This window comes from Labrus mixtus, chromosome 5 (assembly GCF_963584025.1).
Source record: "Labrus mixtus chromosome 5, fLabMix1.1, whole genome shotgun sequence".
Lineage (NCBI taxonomy): Eukaryota > Metazoa > Chordata > Actinopteri > Labriformes > Labridae > Labrus > Labrus mixtus.
Window position 1 is genome coordinate 5,895,841 of NC_083616.1, and position 17,033 is coordinate 5,912,873.

The window sequence follows — 17,033 nt, forward strand, 5'->3', positions numbered from 1 at the left end:
CAATAATTAAACATACAGAACTTTTAGTCTATGATATTGTTGCATATATTAGGCTATGAATTTTAATAAAAACACTGCAAAAAAAAAAGAGATAAACACCGATGCTCCTCCTCCTCTCTGTTTCCCCGACATAGAGGAAATCATTGACCAACACACACGCACGCACGCCAACAACAACAACAACAACAACAACAACAACAACAACACGGCTATCTATGGGCATGACAAACTATATAGCCTACAAAAAGAACTGCAGAAATCCATAACAGATGCAGCAGCGAACAAACAAACAGATGAACAAATGAACGATCAGCACCTCTCACAGCGCCGCGGCACGTAATGCACTGACCTGCTGCACAAGTGCTCAACCTTTACGGTGCACTTCCCACTCACAGGGTGCTTGCACCCCTTGCAGGAGACAATGGTCATGTTTTTCTTGCAGTGCGTGTTTGTCTGACTCTGCCTCCTTCTCAGCTCTTGTGGATGCTGTGGCTCCACGGGCACCGACGTCAGACTTCACACGCAGGTGTTCCTCTCTCTGTTCCTTTGTCGGCTCAAGAATGAGCATGTATCTATCTGTCTATGGTCTCTATCTATCTATTTGTATATCCTATCTATCTGTCGCTCTTTGTTAAATTCCTGCGCATATATATGAAGTCTATAAATAGAAACAATAACTAATAAAAATTAAAACGACTGGCGAAAACAATCCAGGGAAATGTATCATTTTCAACTGCTGTCAATATGAAGGCGGCGGCGGTTAGAGGTATAAATGCTCAGAAATCTTGTGTGTTTTATTTTAGTTACACATAGACTTCAGAAAACATACAGGGCACATATTTAAGAAAAGTCACTGGATGAGAGGCTCGTAGTTTTTATTTAAAAAGAGTTCTTTGTATTATAAAAACCCAAACCGTCCGTCACACGGTCTTGGTGGTTCTAGTGTTAACACTCCTCAGGAGTCGAGAGGGATTTTTTTTTAAAGGCAGTTTTGCTATGTTGAACGCAGAGACTTATAATACAGCAGCTCTGGTTGCACGGAGCCTGCAGAGCGCGCGCCTGCACTCTCTCTCGCGCGCAGCAATTTTATGAATAAATGAAAAAAATTAAAAGAGAACAGGTCGGAAATATACTTGGGCCCAGGTATCGTGTTTGTGTGGGAAACACTGGAGACTAAATATTCTCAAACAGGTTGTTGGTATAAAGTTGTCATTTTTATTGTGCTGCACTTTTTTTTGGATTTGGGCAAATGTCAGAGTTGTGTTAGATTAAGTGCCAGTTCTAGCGTTAACCCTTAGTAGTCCTATAGTGTGGCTGCCAACAGTCAATAATAAATAACCTCCTGCGTAAAATGTGTGTGGAAATAGGCCTACAGTGTATTTTTTTTTACCATAATGATGGTACTTGGAGAGCCAAATATTTTCGGAGTTGGTACCAATTTAAAAAGTTTGAGAATCACTGCTCTAGAAATTTTCAGGAGTGCGTTTGTGAAACAGCTTAGTTGCAGTTCCACAGATACTGGGGACAGACACAATGTAAAACATTGTCCCTGAAAATGTCTGGGGGTCTTAATACATTTTTTAGTGTGATTGTCTCTTGGAGTGGCCCCGAAGGCCTCAAATTTCACTTGTTTACTCGGCATACAAGCAATACTAGCACTTTGAGTCTAAACCAAAAAGCTTTTCAGTGTTGTGCCACAAATTCCCAGAAGATTCTGCTTCATGAAATCTGTGTCAAGGTGTCTGATAAACTCTTCTGTATGAAAAACCTCTCTCCCCTAAATGCAAAAGCAATACTCTTTTGAAGTTCTGGACACTAAACTGCTCACTATGAGCCTTCACCCATGTTTAAATAGGTGACATTCTGTCTGCATGTATGGCGACCCACATTTCAAGAAATTACATCACCACTGAGCCATTGTTGATATCCTTATGAAGGGCATCTATTATCTGCATTTATTGCTTTTGTTTGCTGTATTCGGTCTTTACGTGATAGTGAGAGTGATGCTGTGTGGGGTCATGGTCTGTAGCACCTTCACCATCTCCCCCTCCTCTCCTGCTGCAGGTGCTGAAGGGATGCAAAAAGCTGGCCATGTCTGTGTGTTCGATGGGTCGGATCCCCGGAGGCTACATCACCAACCATGTGTACAGCTGGGTGGACCCTCAGGGCCGCAGCGTCTCCCCCCCGCCCGACAACCATGAAGCTAACCAGATGCAGGGGCCTGGCATGGAGGACAGGACGGTAAGAACAATGTGTGTGTGTGTGTGTTTGTGTTTGTTGGTCTCTTTGTGTGTGTGTGAGTACACGAGTGCTGGCGTTCAGAGTATAATTAATTATGAATGAAGCATTGTAAAAAAAAACACTCAAGTGCAGCTTTCAGCAGACCTTAAAGTGAGTGCTTTTCACTTAAGGAAGAGATACTTCTGCAGGTTTTTGAAATGTTGATAACTGAGATTTCTGTAATCATCCTCCTGCTCGTGTCCATCAGCAGTAAGGTCAGGAGAGAAATATGGCCGTCTGAGGACAGTCATCATGACCTTTCGTGCTGTGACATTCTGGCAGACAGACTCATCCTACAACAAAGCCCCCCCCCCCCCCCCATTCCCAAGGCCTGTGACTCTATCCCTACAGAAGATTTACTCAATCTGAGTCATCTGGAAAAAAAAACACCTGTTGGCGAGCTTGCAAATAAAAGGAATCTTTAAACAGAAATAGAAAAACGAACACTCGAATGAACATTATCTGACGAAGGTGATACATGTGTTTGGGTCAAAAATACAGATTATGTCCTCCAGATAATATTTAAACTGACTGATTCAATTATGACATATCTCAATAAATTCTTCACCCCAAACTTTTTTTTAATTTAACCTTTATTTAACCAGGAAAGAAACTTGTGATTAAACATCTCTTTGTGTCCTGGCCAAGACAGGCGGCAACCGTGTACGTTTAAAGAATACATAATATCCTTAAATTAGATCCGTTAAAGGGGACATATTATGAAAAATCCACTTCTACAGTGTTTTTGAACATACATTTGGGTAACCTGAGTGTCTACCTAAACCCATCCAGTCCTTTGTTTGTAGTTTGCATAAGTCTTACAACACAGAGAAAAATGCGCCGTTTCAAATGTGCTCTCCTTGTGATGTCACAGTGGGATTCTGGTAATGAAAATCCCCTCCCCTCCTCTGGTATCTCCACCCATGGACTCCACCCCCAGCCTAGAACAAAACTTTTGCGCAGGTCTGACATTTTTATTCTCGCTACAGTGGAGCGATGTCTACTGGCAAAACTCATAGTATGGGGGGGTCATTGCATTTAAAGAGACACACACACCAAAATGGAGCGCTCTGAGAGAGCTGGTTTATACAGGGTCACAAACCTCCTCTGGTGCTTGATTCATGTTATATTTTGATCACAGCACAGATGTTTCATCTAGACCACAGGGGACTGTTTGAAAATGTGGAAAATGATATAATACGTCCTCTTTAAACTTTTTAAGTTTAAGTCTCTTATATTTAAAATACGGTTAAACCTAAGCTTGTATGCTTGATTTTGCAACATATACGGCTACAAACAAACTATTTAAGATATTGTGACTGATCATTTGAACTGTGACAGTAAAAAAAATTAGGTTTATTAAAAATGATCATTGCTTTGCCATCATTCTCACAACCCATAGGCAGGCATCATCTGATACAGCGTACAATCCTCTGAGAACGGATGCAGTTCATGTTTCCTATTTTTTGTTTCCTGTTTTATTTTGTAGTTTGTGTATCATGTCTAGTTGAACTTCCTGCCTTTAATGTGTTTTCCCTCAATTATGATAGTGTGCCCCCACACTGGTTGTCTTCACCTGTGTTTGATCACACCAGTATGTTCATCGCCTGTCCTCTCCATGTTTCCTTTTGGATTTTTAACACTATGTATTTTTGTGTTTTTTTTTGTTATCTTTTGTTGAAATGGTTAGTCTGCACCTGGGTCCTCTCCCTTGTTGAATCGTTGAAACCTTGAAAGAATGTAGAAGAGTTGCTGAAACTCTTTTCAACCAGAGGTCTGCTGATTTTGCACTGCTCTCACAAGTGATGTGCATATTACTACCTCCTTTTTCTAAACTCTGATTTTTCACATCTGAAACCAAGAATTTCATTGCATTTATTTATTTTTTTATATGAAGTGATGAAATCTAAAATGCATGTCTGTATTTTTCCAAATTTAATGATGTTTCATGTGGTGTAGAACAGTTTTTGTATCATCAGCATCTTTTTAGAGCTGTGTGTGTGAGTCTAATTCTGATGACTCTAACTGAGATTTTTCTTTAATGAGTTTGCTGCAGGACTGTGAGAGTATCACATTTGGGGAAAATACATTTAAGAACTCAGCAGTGGAGCAAATAGGATCTAAAGATTTTCAAATTGTTAAACATTGTGCATGCAGAGCTCCAGAAATGCTCTGAACCTGAAAAAAAAAAATCAATCATCCCAACAGAGAATTCAGTTTGCTCTGGTCCTTTTCATAATCACGTCATCAGACAGACACTATTACTGAGTCTTCTTTCCTCCAGGGACCAGGTATCCTGCACTGAGGCAGACCAGATCCGCTCTGATGGACTAAAACAAGAGTTAACTGTATCATTTCTAGACAAGTCTCTAGGAAACATATCTTCTCTGCCGCTGTATGATACATCCAAATATCCCTTTTGCACTTCAACGCCTAAACTGCTGAATAAGCAGCTCTGTGTGGTTAATGCTTGTGTCTCTGAATGCAGCTCTGCACAGCTCTGCAGATTTAAATGGGTACAAACGAGGGGTAATTGGATGAGCCTGGATGACCTGAAGGTGAGCAAAAAGGGGAGGAGGAGAGTTATTTGGACAGATGCCTGAGAAGCTGTTACAACTACTGAGGACAAATTGCCTTTTACTGTAGCCATTTTTTATTGGCATCTTATAAAGAGAACATGAACATCAGTGTAAGTGATAAAAAGGCAGATATACACCAGTTGATCTACAACATGTCAGCTTGCTGTTTTATGAATCATGTGTGAGAAGACGTCATTCCAATCATTTAAGAGGTATTGACAGTCTCTATAAAAGTGATGCATTCCCATCTGAATGACTTTGTGATATCGCTCCTTTATGGAGCATAGGCCGTTGACCACAGTCCCCAAGAGTTTTCTGTCCTGAGCATCCTTTTCCAGTTGTTTCCATGTCAGTCCGCCCCGTTTGATGAAAGTCTCAAGGTCCCTGCACCAGGTGATCTTGGGCCGGCCTCTCCTTCTTGTGCCTTGGAGGTTCCATCTGAGGGCCTGCCTGGTACTGGCTATCCATCCCATGTTCTTGATCTCTTCTTCCACAGGTTTTTGACCTGTCGTGTTACTGATGGCATCTGGCCAGTGGATATTTAGCATCCCCCTCAGGCAGTTGTTTATATGTTTGTACTTTTTTTGATTGTGATCCTTTTAGTCTTCCATGTCTCTGAACCATAGAGGACTATTGATTTGGTATTGGAGTTGAAGACTCTGAGCGTTGTATGAATGAAGCCCATGTCTTGCTGATTCTGGCTCTGACATCCTACTCCGCTCCGCCCTGCTTATCTATGACACTGTCCAAAATGCTTCTACTTCCTCAAGTGCTGTGCCCTCCTGGGTCCCTGGGTCCTCAGTGGTTGTGTTCACCTTGAAGACTTTAGTTTCCCTTTACAGATTTTCAGGCCTTCTTGTAAGGATGTGTATGCCAGGACTCTTGTCTTCTGTGTTTGCCTTAATTTTCATCAGAAAACAAAAAGAAAACAAAGAAAAGAATTCATAATTGTGGATTGTCATAAATTGTAGTAAAACATGACACTTGACATTTCTAGACTAATAATCTGTGTTTATCTGGGTTTACATCTGAATGTTCCGTCTCCCCCTGTAGGTGAACCTGAATATGGACAATGGTCGCTCTCTCGGCCTGATGATCCGGGGCGGTGCTGAGTATGGACTGGGGATCTACATCACTGGAGTGGACCCTGGATCTGCTGCAGACATTGGAGCACTAAAGGTAATATCATTGTTACATTAAGGCCTACAGCCAAACCTTTTTGGGTGTGTTTGGGCCTGAATATCATGAGTGCTATATGATTTGTGAATATGACATTGAGATGGAGAAGATAGAGGGAGAAAATTATTGAATAAATAAATGAGGCATCATTTTTTGAGCTTTTAGCGGTCTCAATTCATTCTTACCGAGTTTTTCCAAAACTGTTTAAACAAGTATTTATTAATCGTGTAAAGTACCATTTTACCCTTTCAGACATATTCTTTGTTTTATTCTTTTATTTTAAGATTAAGATGTATTTTGGGCTACTAATGCCTTTATTGTGGAGATAGGGGAGTGGAAAGAGTCAGAAATCAAGGACAGAGAGAGAGTGGGGAATGACATGTGGGAAGGGAGCAACATGTTGGATTCAAACCCGGGCCCCGCTTTGAGGACAGCAGCCTCTGTACATGGGGCGTGCGCACTAACCGCTTGGCTACTAACTCAGGACTAATTTCAAAACACACTGCATTTCATAGAGTTGCATTGAATTTAGAAAATGTTATCTTCTTTTTATAATTCTATGAAGTGCTTTATTTACCTTATAAAATCTTTACATTTCCTTTTGTTGCTTCTGTGGCTTTCATTTATCTTGTTGGATTTATTTTTCCTTTAGTAATGCTTTTAACTTCTTAAACTGACAAGTTTTATTCTTTGATTCATTTTATGACCTTTGCTTTTTTAAATTGCTCTCATTAAGTATTTCTGCCTTCATTGCTTTAATTTTTTTTCCCCTTTTACCTTTGTATTACTGTTCTTTGTTTTTATTTGCTGTTATCTGGTTTTATTGCTTACATTATTTCACATCTCTTTTCCTTTTCTTAGTTCATGTTGCCTGGGTTCTTATGATGTTTCTTATGATAATCGGGTGTATTGTGTTGGTTTGGGATTTTCTGTGCGGGTTCTTTTGGCTCATGTTCTTGTATTTTCTTGGAACATTTAATTGTGTTTGTGTTTTGTGGTGTTTGGATCTTGTGCTTTGTTCTATGGAGGCTTTTGCTTGTATGTCAAAGAACTTTGTTAACCTGTGTTTTAAACAAATACAGTGCAGCAGGTACTTATAAAAAACATAAAACAATATTATGATGTAAAAAATAAAAGACAGCACTTTCTAAACATTAATAGCATTAATAAAAGCTACATTTAATTTGTGCTAGGACACCTTGAAACACTAAAAAAAACTCCCCGGTGGTCCTTAAAGTCTTGTTCATGGATTAAATTAGTTGTTGATGCAAAGATTTTCAGGCTCTGTGCCAGCTGTCATCGTAAACATCTGCTCCCTGATTCTGATGAACCTGTTAGCATTCCTGCCACCTGCTCCCGATTAGACTGCTAAACCTGTTAGCGTTGCTAACATCTGCTACCTGCCTAACGGCCTCAGTCAGCCAGCTGACTTCACTGCAGTGACAGGCCCGCAAAGACGCTTTATTAGTCCTCTAAATCTGTGCTGTGTGCTTTCAGGTCAGCTTTCTGCATCAACAAGCAGGCCACTCTCACTGTGCTATTTTTCATCCTGCCCGAGGCAAGAAGAATACAAGCCAGTGTTTCCTACCTGTAAACAATGTGGCTGAAATCTCAATCTGGTGATAATATCACACTGTGTCCTACTTGCGGATAAAAATAAAACACTCATCATTATTTATTAATTATAGTTTAATTTCTTACTAATCAAGACCAATTGGGGTACATCAGGAAATCGCCTTACACTGAGGAAGGAGATTAAAGAGAGAGAGAGAGAGAGCTTGAAAGACATCCTTTAAATTGAAATGTTCTCCTTTCAAAGAAGAAGCCAGACGCATTTCTCAGTTTTTCTTTGACAGAGAGATGAAGAGGTTCCTTTTTTAACATGGAGAATTGGTCTGTCATGCTGCAAAACTGAAGAGGTTGACATGCTGCGACAGAAAATGTTAAAGCAGGGAAGTAAGGTGAGAGAGCAGAGGGGGTGATGGAAAAAAGAAACATGTAGTAGATCTTTTCTCTTTACCCTCGCCAGGGGTCACACGTGCTTCCATTCATAGGCTGCAGATGAGAGCTGCTGTCCATCTTTACAGTGTGGTTGTGTGTGTGTGTGTGTGTTATAGTCTGGATGCATTAGATTGAGTGATCCTGTCATTAGAGTTCGGGGGGGGGGGGGATCAGGCAGAGAATGAAGCTGTTTATAGTTTCCAGGAAAACCATCCCTCTTCTCCTGTTTACTCCCCCTTCCTCCTTCCCTCCCTCCTTGTCTGCCTGTGTCATGTCCTTAAATGAGATGGAGGGTTGGCTAGACACTGCGGCAGGTGATCATCACAAGGCAAATGTAAGACATTTTTCTGTCATGCATGTCAGTTTGATTTACTCAGCCCACTATTTAAAGTAATATCAATCCATTTCCTAAAGGTTTTATATTGTCGAAGTGAAGGTCAAGATCTTAAGTTGACATATGCAAAACGGTGACAGTTAGAGGTTGGGGAAAAAATTGATACAGCATGGTATCGCAATATTTTGTGCCAATATTATATCGTCTCATAGCCGCCAAGTATCGATATTTTATTTTATTATTATTATTATTTTTTTTTTTTTATTGCAAGACAAGATACAATAGACTTACAATACAACACACGAGACAATTACAGTTAGCACAGGCCAGAAAAGGGGTATATTCATGTTTTACGTGTGTGTGTGTGTGTGTGTGTGTGTGTGTGTAATTAAGTGTTTAATAGACTCTCTGATGAGGGGTATGAAGATTTTTAGAAAAAAAAGTCATGTTCAAGTTGGATTAGACTGAAATACCAACAGTTCAGATTGTGAAGTTCATGCAGCCTTTTACAAGGTTTGACTCCCTTCCCTGTAGAAATAAAAAGTGAGATGAATAGACCAAACAGTTCTTGATTTAGTCTAGTTTTGTGGACAAAATATGTAGTTAAAAAAGTTAAATCACAATATATTGTATCGCGATTATCAGCATATCGCAAAATGTTTAAAATCGCAATAATTTTGTATCGTGGGGCCTCTGGTGATTCCCACACCTAGTCACAGTGTTGCATTTTCTGGCTATGATTGTCTTTCCCTCAAAAAAACACTCATGAAAAGATGCATAGAGATCAAATTGATCTATTTTTCTTCTGCTCGTCTGGGTTTAGGTTGTGGTGGTACCATGCTGAGCAAGGTATATAAGATCAACAACATTTTCCAGCCCCTCCTCAGGGATCCCAAGTACCCATCACGATATCAAAAATAACTCTTTTATCAATTTTGGGCATACCCTGGGGTCCATTGCCCATTGGACATGTCTGGAAAACCTAAAGGCACCCTAAGCAGTTGACATGTCGAAGGTTGCTCTTTTTGTTTCAAATGAGTGGTTGTTCTTCTCTGAGCTCTGCATGTCTGAGTTGACACATTTCTAAAAGGCAGATTCCACTGCTGCGTTCTGTTTGCGCCGCAAACTCCAGAGCTGATCAAACCCTCTCTATTCAATGCTCGTGTTTCCACTGCAACCAGTGGGCACCAGAAGCGCCACTCCACTCGGCTCTGCTTGCGCCAAAACATGCATCAAGCTGAATAGAGCAGATCGACCCAGACAGGAAGTCAGACAAGGGACTGCTAAGAGCACCTGGTTAATTTCAAAATGAAGCAAAATGTACAGACTCCTGATCATATAGCCCATCACTTTAACAACATTACTTCAAAACAGGCTCACGGCTTTGAAAAAAGAGATTTCATATCCCCAACCTCCCTCTGTATGCTGGACAAATTCTTATGAGGTGGGGGTTGAGGACCTCACAGACTGCAGAGGGTCATCCATCTGATTCTACCTTCTACGCTCCAGAATAAGAGCAGCATCAGGATAAAGTTTGTGAGCCGAGGACTCTTGTCTTTTTTCATCTGTTTTGTCAGTTATGTGCAGAGAAATATAATGACCTGGTGAAGGGCACTGCACATAACTACTGAACACTCAAGTTTTGGGAAACAAAGAATATCAAAGCTCCTAGATCTCAGGCACAGAGGACTAATATTCAAGGATTAGACAAAGCTTTGTTCAAACATTTGGCTCCTGATATGCTACGAGGCATCAATAGTGGTACATCCCTTTCACCTTGATTTCACCATGTTTAACTCTGTGTTTTGTGAGATGAGGTGGAGCAGAGAGGATCTGGCTTGTCTGTTTTGTTGTAGCTGATGTTTACTATCCAATTTTCCAAAGATGTTTCCTTTGACATTGAGCACGAAAACCCCAAGCACAGAGTGAGGACAATGAGAGCATACAACGCTAATGAGTAACTCATTTTCATTTATCATCATGGTCAAAAATGAATCGCAAAGGTTCTAATGGGAAGTCTTCACAGCTTTCTGATCACACTCAATAACAACAGGTCATCAGTTAGTTCTGCTTCTTGAAATAACTTTACTCTGGATCGTGTTGTTTGTTGAAGCCAGTCCATGGCTAGAACAGAAGTAGAGTCATAAAACACTACATTTGTTCAAAATCACGCTGATCTTTCCTTAACTATGCACCATCCTCTGAGTTTCTCTCCATATTTTCCCACTAGTATTGTATACAAGTTTAAAGTCGTACCATGACAATCCTAATCCCAGAAGGTATCCTGCTCACGGCTCCAGGCACTTTAAGAACGATAGGTCTTTACACAAAAGTTGATGTTTTTTTAATTCCTGCATACTAACGAGCATATTGGATATAAAAATATCCATGTCAATGTCATTATCAGTGCCTTTCTGAATACATATTCAGAGTCAGGCTCATCCATAGTCTATACCCTCACCAACACAGCCCCGAGGGTTGCACTCCAGACACAAACCAAATCATGTTCCAAGTCGTATGTTTTAAATCTTTTGATGACAATCAATCAATCAGCGGCAATACATAATCTATGATCTGCTAACATTCAAATTATGTATTAAAACCTGATTCTGTCGTGATTGTTAGTTATTGTCACACTGATTTTTTTCGAAGAGCTAATTTTTCTGAGTAGTTTTGTTCGACAGCTCTGTTGACAAATGTAGCTTCTTACAGCATTCTCAGCTGGATTAGCAGAGCTGAGGGGAGAAAAAACACAACGAACATTCACCTCAGGGTTAATAAACTTTACACAACCGTGAGTGTACAGTGCATCTGGAAAGTATTCACAGCACTTTAAATCCAATTTGGAATAAGTCTGTAACATAACAAAATGTGGAAAATGTGAAGCGCTGTGAATACTTTCTGGATGCACTGTATGCTTCAAGTTGACACAAGAATCTGTTCAGCTGTGGACATTTTATCTGTAAGTCAAATCCGTGCTTCGGTCAGTGGAAGGGGCGAGGTGTCTCTTCCGCGGCTCCACTAGGCAGCTCCTGCCTGCACATGTCTTGGCTCCAATTAATTAACCAGTGCAGTATGTCAGCGCCTGTTGAATATTATGATTTCAGTATTTTGGCTTCAATTTTGAAAAATTTGAAGAAGATGAAGTTGCGCTGTCCGTATTAATATACAGTCAGTCATCAAAGTCTGAAGCCTAACTCAAAATGAAATTCAATGAGCACTGAGTCCTGTCTCACAGTACAAGAATTTGTGTGTTTCTTGACACTTGAGTCATCGACTGTAGTACCACTCATGCGCACAGAGACTAGAAAAAGACTTCAAAGTTTCTATTTCATAGAACATTGTGGAACAATTTAATTTCTTTTGAGTACAGTATAGCTTTGCCATTCTGGAGATATTTTTAACACTTTCTTCCATACAGAGCAGACTTCCAGGTAAAAGGACTCTACGTTATGATTTATGGTTCAGCTGTTATAAAGCTGAAAGCAGCAGTGGAGCTTCTTACACAGTTTGAAACTGTAATTTTAAATTTCCCTGAACTCAGCATCGCTGGTAAAGTACTAGATCCATCATGTGCTCTATATGAATAGGCCCAGTTAAAAGTCATATTACTCATTTATATTTGTTCAACACGGTGACACATGCTGCTGCCCATTCATTACTTAAAGAGAGTGAAACGCTCAGCCGTATCCATTAGAAAGTTAGATAAATCTGCTCTAAATCCATTCAATTAGAGGCTGCTTTCTAACCTTGGAAGGGCAAACTATATTGGATGTATGAAGCCAAACATTTTTAATTCCCTTGTTTTTGTTAGAAATGCTATTTTACTTTTTTGATTCAATACTTTAATATGCTGGAGTTTGTGTTTTTAAATTGTTCAAATCTGCCTCTCCAGAAGGATGTCCTTTAGTCATTACTCTACCTTTTTTAATCTGTGTGTGTGTGTGTGTGTGTGTGTGTGTGTGTGTGTGTGTGTGTGTGTGTGTGTGTGTGTGTGTGTAATCCATCCCCATATGTCATGCCAGGTCTTGATCTTTCATTAGAGTCAGCCTCCCTCTTGCCTGAGGTGGAGACACAGTTTTGCGTGTCATGTCCGAGGCTCTGGCCTGTGTCTAATACAGCCAACAGAGCAGTGAGCTTCTCACTCCATAAAGAGATCATCAGAGCAGCAAGAATGGAAAAGACTGGAGTGAGATTAGACAGATTTTAGTCAATATTGGGCCTGTCTTCATCCTTGGCTTACAGCCAGTTAGAACATCTTACTCTGATAGAAGCACATTCATGATGGTAGCCGCAGTATTGTTTTGTCCATTTTTGACTGAGGATAAAAAATAACAGCTTCTTACAATCAGTGGAATCACAAAGAGAGAGCCTGTTTGAATGTACTCCTACAGCCTAGATCAAACTTTTAAACTTTGAGCCACATATTAGCTTGACACCCTGTTGGGAAAGCCAATAAATCAGCGTTTAGATTCCCTGACTACCTTACACACCAGAAGTGATCGATCCTTTGTGGCATACTTTAGGGGAGTTTTGAACATTCTCGTTTTTGTCTTTCTTTTTTCAGGGAGGAAGCTGCACAGTTGCATAATAAAACAAATTGGTCCAAATAATGGCTGGAATTTGAAAAATAATGGCTTGAACAAAACGAAAAGATGTTAAACATTTGAAGTCTCTATCATTTGATTTGGCAGTGCTCAAATAAAATGGGTTTAATTGAGACAGATGGGTTGATCAGTCTTTTTCAGCACCCTGCAGCGGAGCTTCTAGGGGAGACAGTATTTTGATTTCAAAGAGAATTTTGTTTATATTTACAAAATTGATAGGTCTGATTAGGTCTGGACGTCCTCTCCTATTTGATGAAGCACTGTCTAATGTGCTTCAAGAAATAAAATAATAATTTGCACTATCTGATATTTGACGGGTTGTTCATCCTGACAGACGAGAATATACTTTCTACTCCCATGCCCACAATTCAAACTCTAGAATTGATTTATCTTTATTCTCACAGTCATTGGTTGGTAATTGATTGCACAACTTATAACATTATTGTATCAGACCATACCCCACTCATACTGTAATTAACAATAAAAACAAACGTTGGAGATTCAGTAACTCCTTAGAGACAAATACTTTGTGACAAAGTCGTAACCATTGAAGGTTAACTAAATTCTATAGCACACTGTATAAATCAGAATTTTGTGTGACTAAAGATGTAATGGAAACATTTTTCAAAGACATAAACCTCCCAACACTATCTGAAGAAGAGAGGGGGACACTGGATACTGTACCCCTATCCTGACAATGACTACACAAGTGAATTAATCAAGTGTTTCCAAGACACTCTTCTACCGCTTCTAACCCTGTTTTTTTTAATGATATAGTAACTAATCAATCAATGCCTCTAACCATGGCGCAAGCATCTAACTTGCTTATTCCAAAACCAGGCAAGGACCAAATGCAAATTTAAGCCTTTGAGCATCTTAAAGAGCGATTACAGGTCAATTGTGAAGTTTCATGAAAGGCAATTGGGAAAGTTTATAGAGTACTTGATTCATGCTAATCAAGCTGGCTTTGTACAGTAGCCTCACATAAAATGAGAAGGTTAATGCATGTTATGTCAAGGGCAGGCGTTTCTCTGAATTGTTCAATGCAGAGAAAGCCTTTGATTGAGTGGAATATAGAAACATTGATTTTCTGCACTTCCCAGATATGGTTTTTGGCCAGTTATTATGGAATGGATAAAGGCACTTTATCATGAGCCAGTTGAATCAGTTAGAACAAAAGGTATAAGGTCTAAACTGTTCCATCTTTGTCGTTCTACATGCAAGGGTGTCCTGTGCTGCCAATTAATTTTATTCTTACCCTCGAAGCACTTACCTGCTGTGCCTATGAGCACAAAAGGATATCAGAGGTGTAAGTATTAATAACAGTAACAGATCCAAGTCATTGCATTCCTCATGTGCTACAGGTCATAGACACTTTTGGTCAATTTTAGCAAAAGCTATATGCAATTCCATGTAACTTCCTTTCAATCACATTTGGGGCACTTTCACCAAAGACAGAGCGAGTTTGAGGAATGCGATACATGATAAGTCCATCAGATCTAAGGCTAGCTGCTGACAGCATTAGGGAATCATCAGAGAACATAAATAAGAAGGCAGTTTGTGTGGTATGGTCTTATAAAGAAAAATGCACCAATGCTTCATCCTTCGGTTATACAAGGAAGACAAACCTACTCTCTCAGACACAATGATGTGTATGAACACCCATGCCAGAGACAACATTTTTAGTGACGATGAGGTAGTATGCATAAGAAGAATATCACTGTAGTCAGTCACTGATACAAATGTTGCTTGAATTAGTTTTCTTCTTGGATTACAATGGATTAACACTGTTAATTTTGTTTCTGCAGAGGAAACCCAATTTAACCCTCAGTTCCTTTGTTAGATACTCGATATGTTCTTAAGGTATTTATAAGTCGGAACTCAATCCCTTCATTGTTCAAAGTAAAAATCTGATAATCATCTGTAACCGTTCTCTTAGACCTTGACAAGACCATAATTTGTCTTGTTTGCATTAAGTAGAAGTCCTAAATTACAGAGATTTCTCTGGACAACATTAAAGGCAGCTTAAAGATTGTTAACTGCCCACACTAAGGAGGACAAAGACGTATATGTAACTGTATCTTAAGGATAAAAATAGAACTTAGCATCAGTGACATTTCTACATACATATGATTGATATTAATAATGAATAACATAGGACCAAATATGGACCCTTGTGGGACACTGTTTTTTTGTATTAAAAAATGTAGAAGACAGACCACCAGCTTTAACACATTTCATTCTGCCAGTCAAATAATGTTTTGAACCATTACAGTACATTACCCCAAAGCTGGTTTAGGGAAATAAAATAATTATTTTCTGGCCCTCTTAAGGAAATGTGGCCTTTTTAGCCTCCAAACAGATTATTCCAATGAACTGAAAAGAACCAAAACTAAACTGTTTCACCATGTTACACGTGATGTGCTTGATATGCACCAATTGCTATGCCACTAAGTGATGATATGATAATTGTTAGTGAAATTATCAATAGAATGATCTCTTGTATCATGTCCCACTACTAGCGAGCATTATCAAGTAAGAGCTGCATGTCATCATTACACACTAGGTACGTTAGACTGGATGGATGAGTTGTATCCCTATTTCTCTATTATGTAATCAGGCTGCTCTGTAAACAATGTCTAATATGTAACATCTGAATAAAGTAAAGCTTGTTAAGCAGCTGTCTAGTGTTTTTAAACCAAGTATGTTGCTGTCACAGGCAGCAGCAGATGATGAGTTGTCACCTTAGCTATGGCGGTACACACAAATCTCCTACTTTTTTATGAAGAGGCCCTTTTACATATCCAGAACACACTTAATGAACAAAATGTTCTTTTGTTTAGACTGATGTTTGTTTCCACTTCTGTTATAGCTTATGGCCTGAATTCATATTGTATAGACACAAAGGAGGAGTGAAACTGCTGCTGCTGCTGTTGCTGCTCTTACATGCATGCTACACACTACACCTCCTGTGTAGGTGTTTGAGAGGACAGTCATATTTGCACAATCACAAGAGGTCTCTTTTCAGATAACGTTAGAACAAACAACAAATGCTGATGTTTTTCCCTGCACGGGACGAAAGGATTTGGAGAGGCTTTGAAGTGCAAACATCACTGGTTAAAATGAGAAAAGTCAGGTAAGGTATTTTTGTAGTAGTGAGATAATTGAGTTCTGACCATGGGCTGTTTCTTGAACACCTCATATTGGACTCTTTCTGTGTTGTTAGGAACCACTCTCTTTTTGTAACATCTCCATTCTTACAAAATGCTCCTGTTGCTGGAAAATAGCAGTCAGCCCTCTCTTTGTGTAGAGGACAAATACCATGCACCTCCAGCATTCTGCACAAACACATTTTATAATACAACTCAAACTTTTAATCATTTCAGCTCGTGATAAATTAGAGGTTAAGACCTGGATTTCTTGGAGGAGATGTCGTATTGACCGGGTCACAGATTTCAAGTGAAAGTGTCAAGGTGTTAAGAGATGCTTCTTGGCATGAACTTGTATCCTGATTTCTAGTTTTCTGACTACTCAAAGCACTTTTACTCCGCAGGTCACACCTACACATTCACAACAATTTACACACTGTTGGCAGACGTAGCTATGTAAAATGACCATCAGAAGTAACTAATCCCACCCACATACATCTATACATCGCAGACAAAGCAGTGGTAGCAACTTGGGGTTAAACGTCAAGGACAAGGACACATTGGACAAGTGGCTGCAGGAACTGGGAATCAAACCCCCGACCTTCCAGTTGAAAGACAACTGACCTCTACAGCTGAGCAGCAGCCACAGCATATATCTTGTTTTATTTCAATTGTAATAGCTTCTAATAATTGTGTTTGTACAGAAGGTTATTTTAGCCACAGAGGGTAAAGGGACAATGTTTTGAGCCCCTATAGGCAGTTTTTATTTGCAGGATATGTAAATCAGGGTTTCTCTTATCCTCAGTGGGCTCATGCTGCATCTGCTTTACATAATCATGGGAGTGCAGGGAGGTGAGAAGAAGAGAAGTCAATAACTAATTTCTGCCTCTACTCTTGCTGCTGT

The 17,033-nt window shown here is 39.6% G+C and overlaps 2 protein-coding genes across 4 annotated transcripts in view; one reads left to right on the top strand and one right to left on the bottom strand.

Moving 5' to 3' along the window:
• The window catches only part of dpp7 (dipeptidyl-peptidase 7), a 196,202-nt gene that overhangs the window by 84,440 nt on the left and 94,729 nt on the right, over positions 1–17,033 (bottom strand). The gene's annotated exons all lie outside the window — the stretch shown is intronic.
• LOC132973823 (whirlin-like) overlaps positions 1–17,033 on the top strand; it is a 92,172-nt gene that overhangs the window by 39,779 nt on the left and 35,360 nt on the right. For 2 of the 3 annotated variants that reach the window (XM_061037436.1, XM_061037437.1), the window contains exons 2-3: positions 2,065–2,241; positions 5,913–6,038. In XM_061037436.1, the coding sequence (XP_060893419.1) occupies positions 2,065–2,241; positions 5,913–6,038 (303 nt within the window). Of the gene's footprint in view, positions 1–1,467; positions 1,739–2,064; positions 2,242–5,912; positions 6,039–17,033 lie in introns of those variants that run through there. The other variant, XM_061037438.1, reaches the window with a different exon arrangement.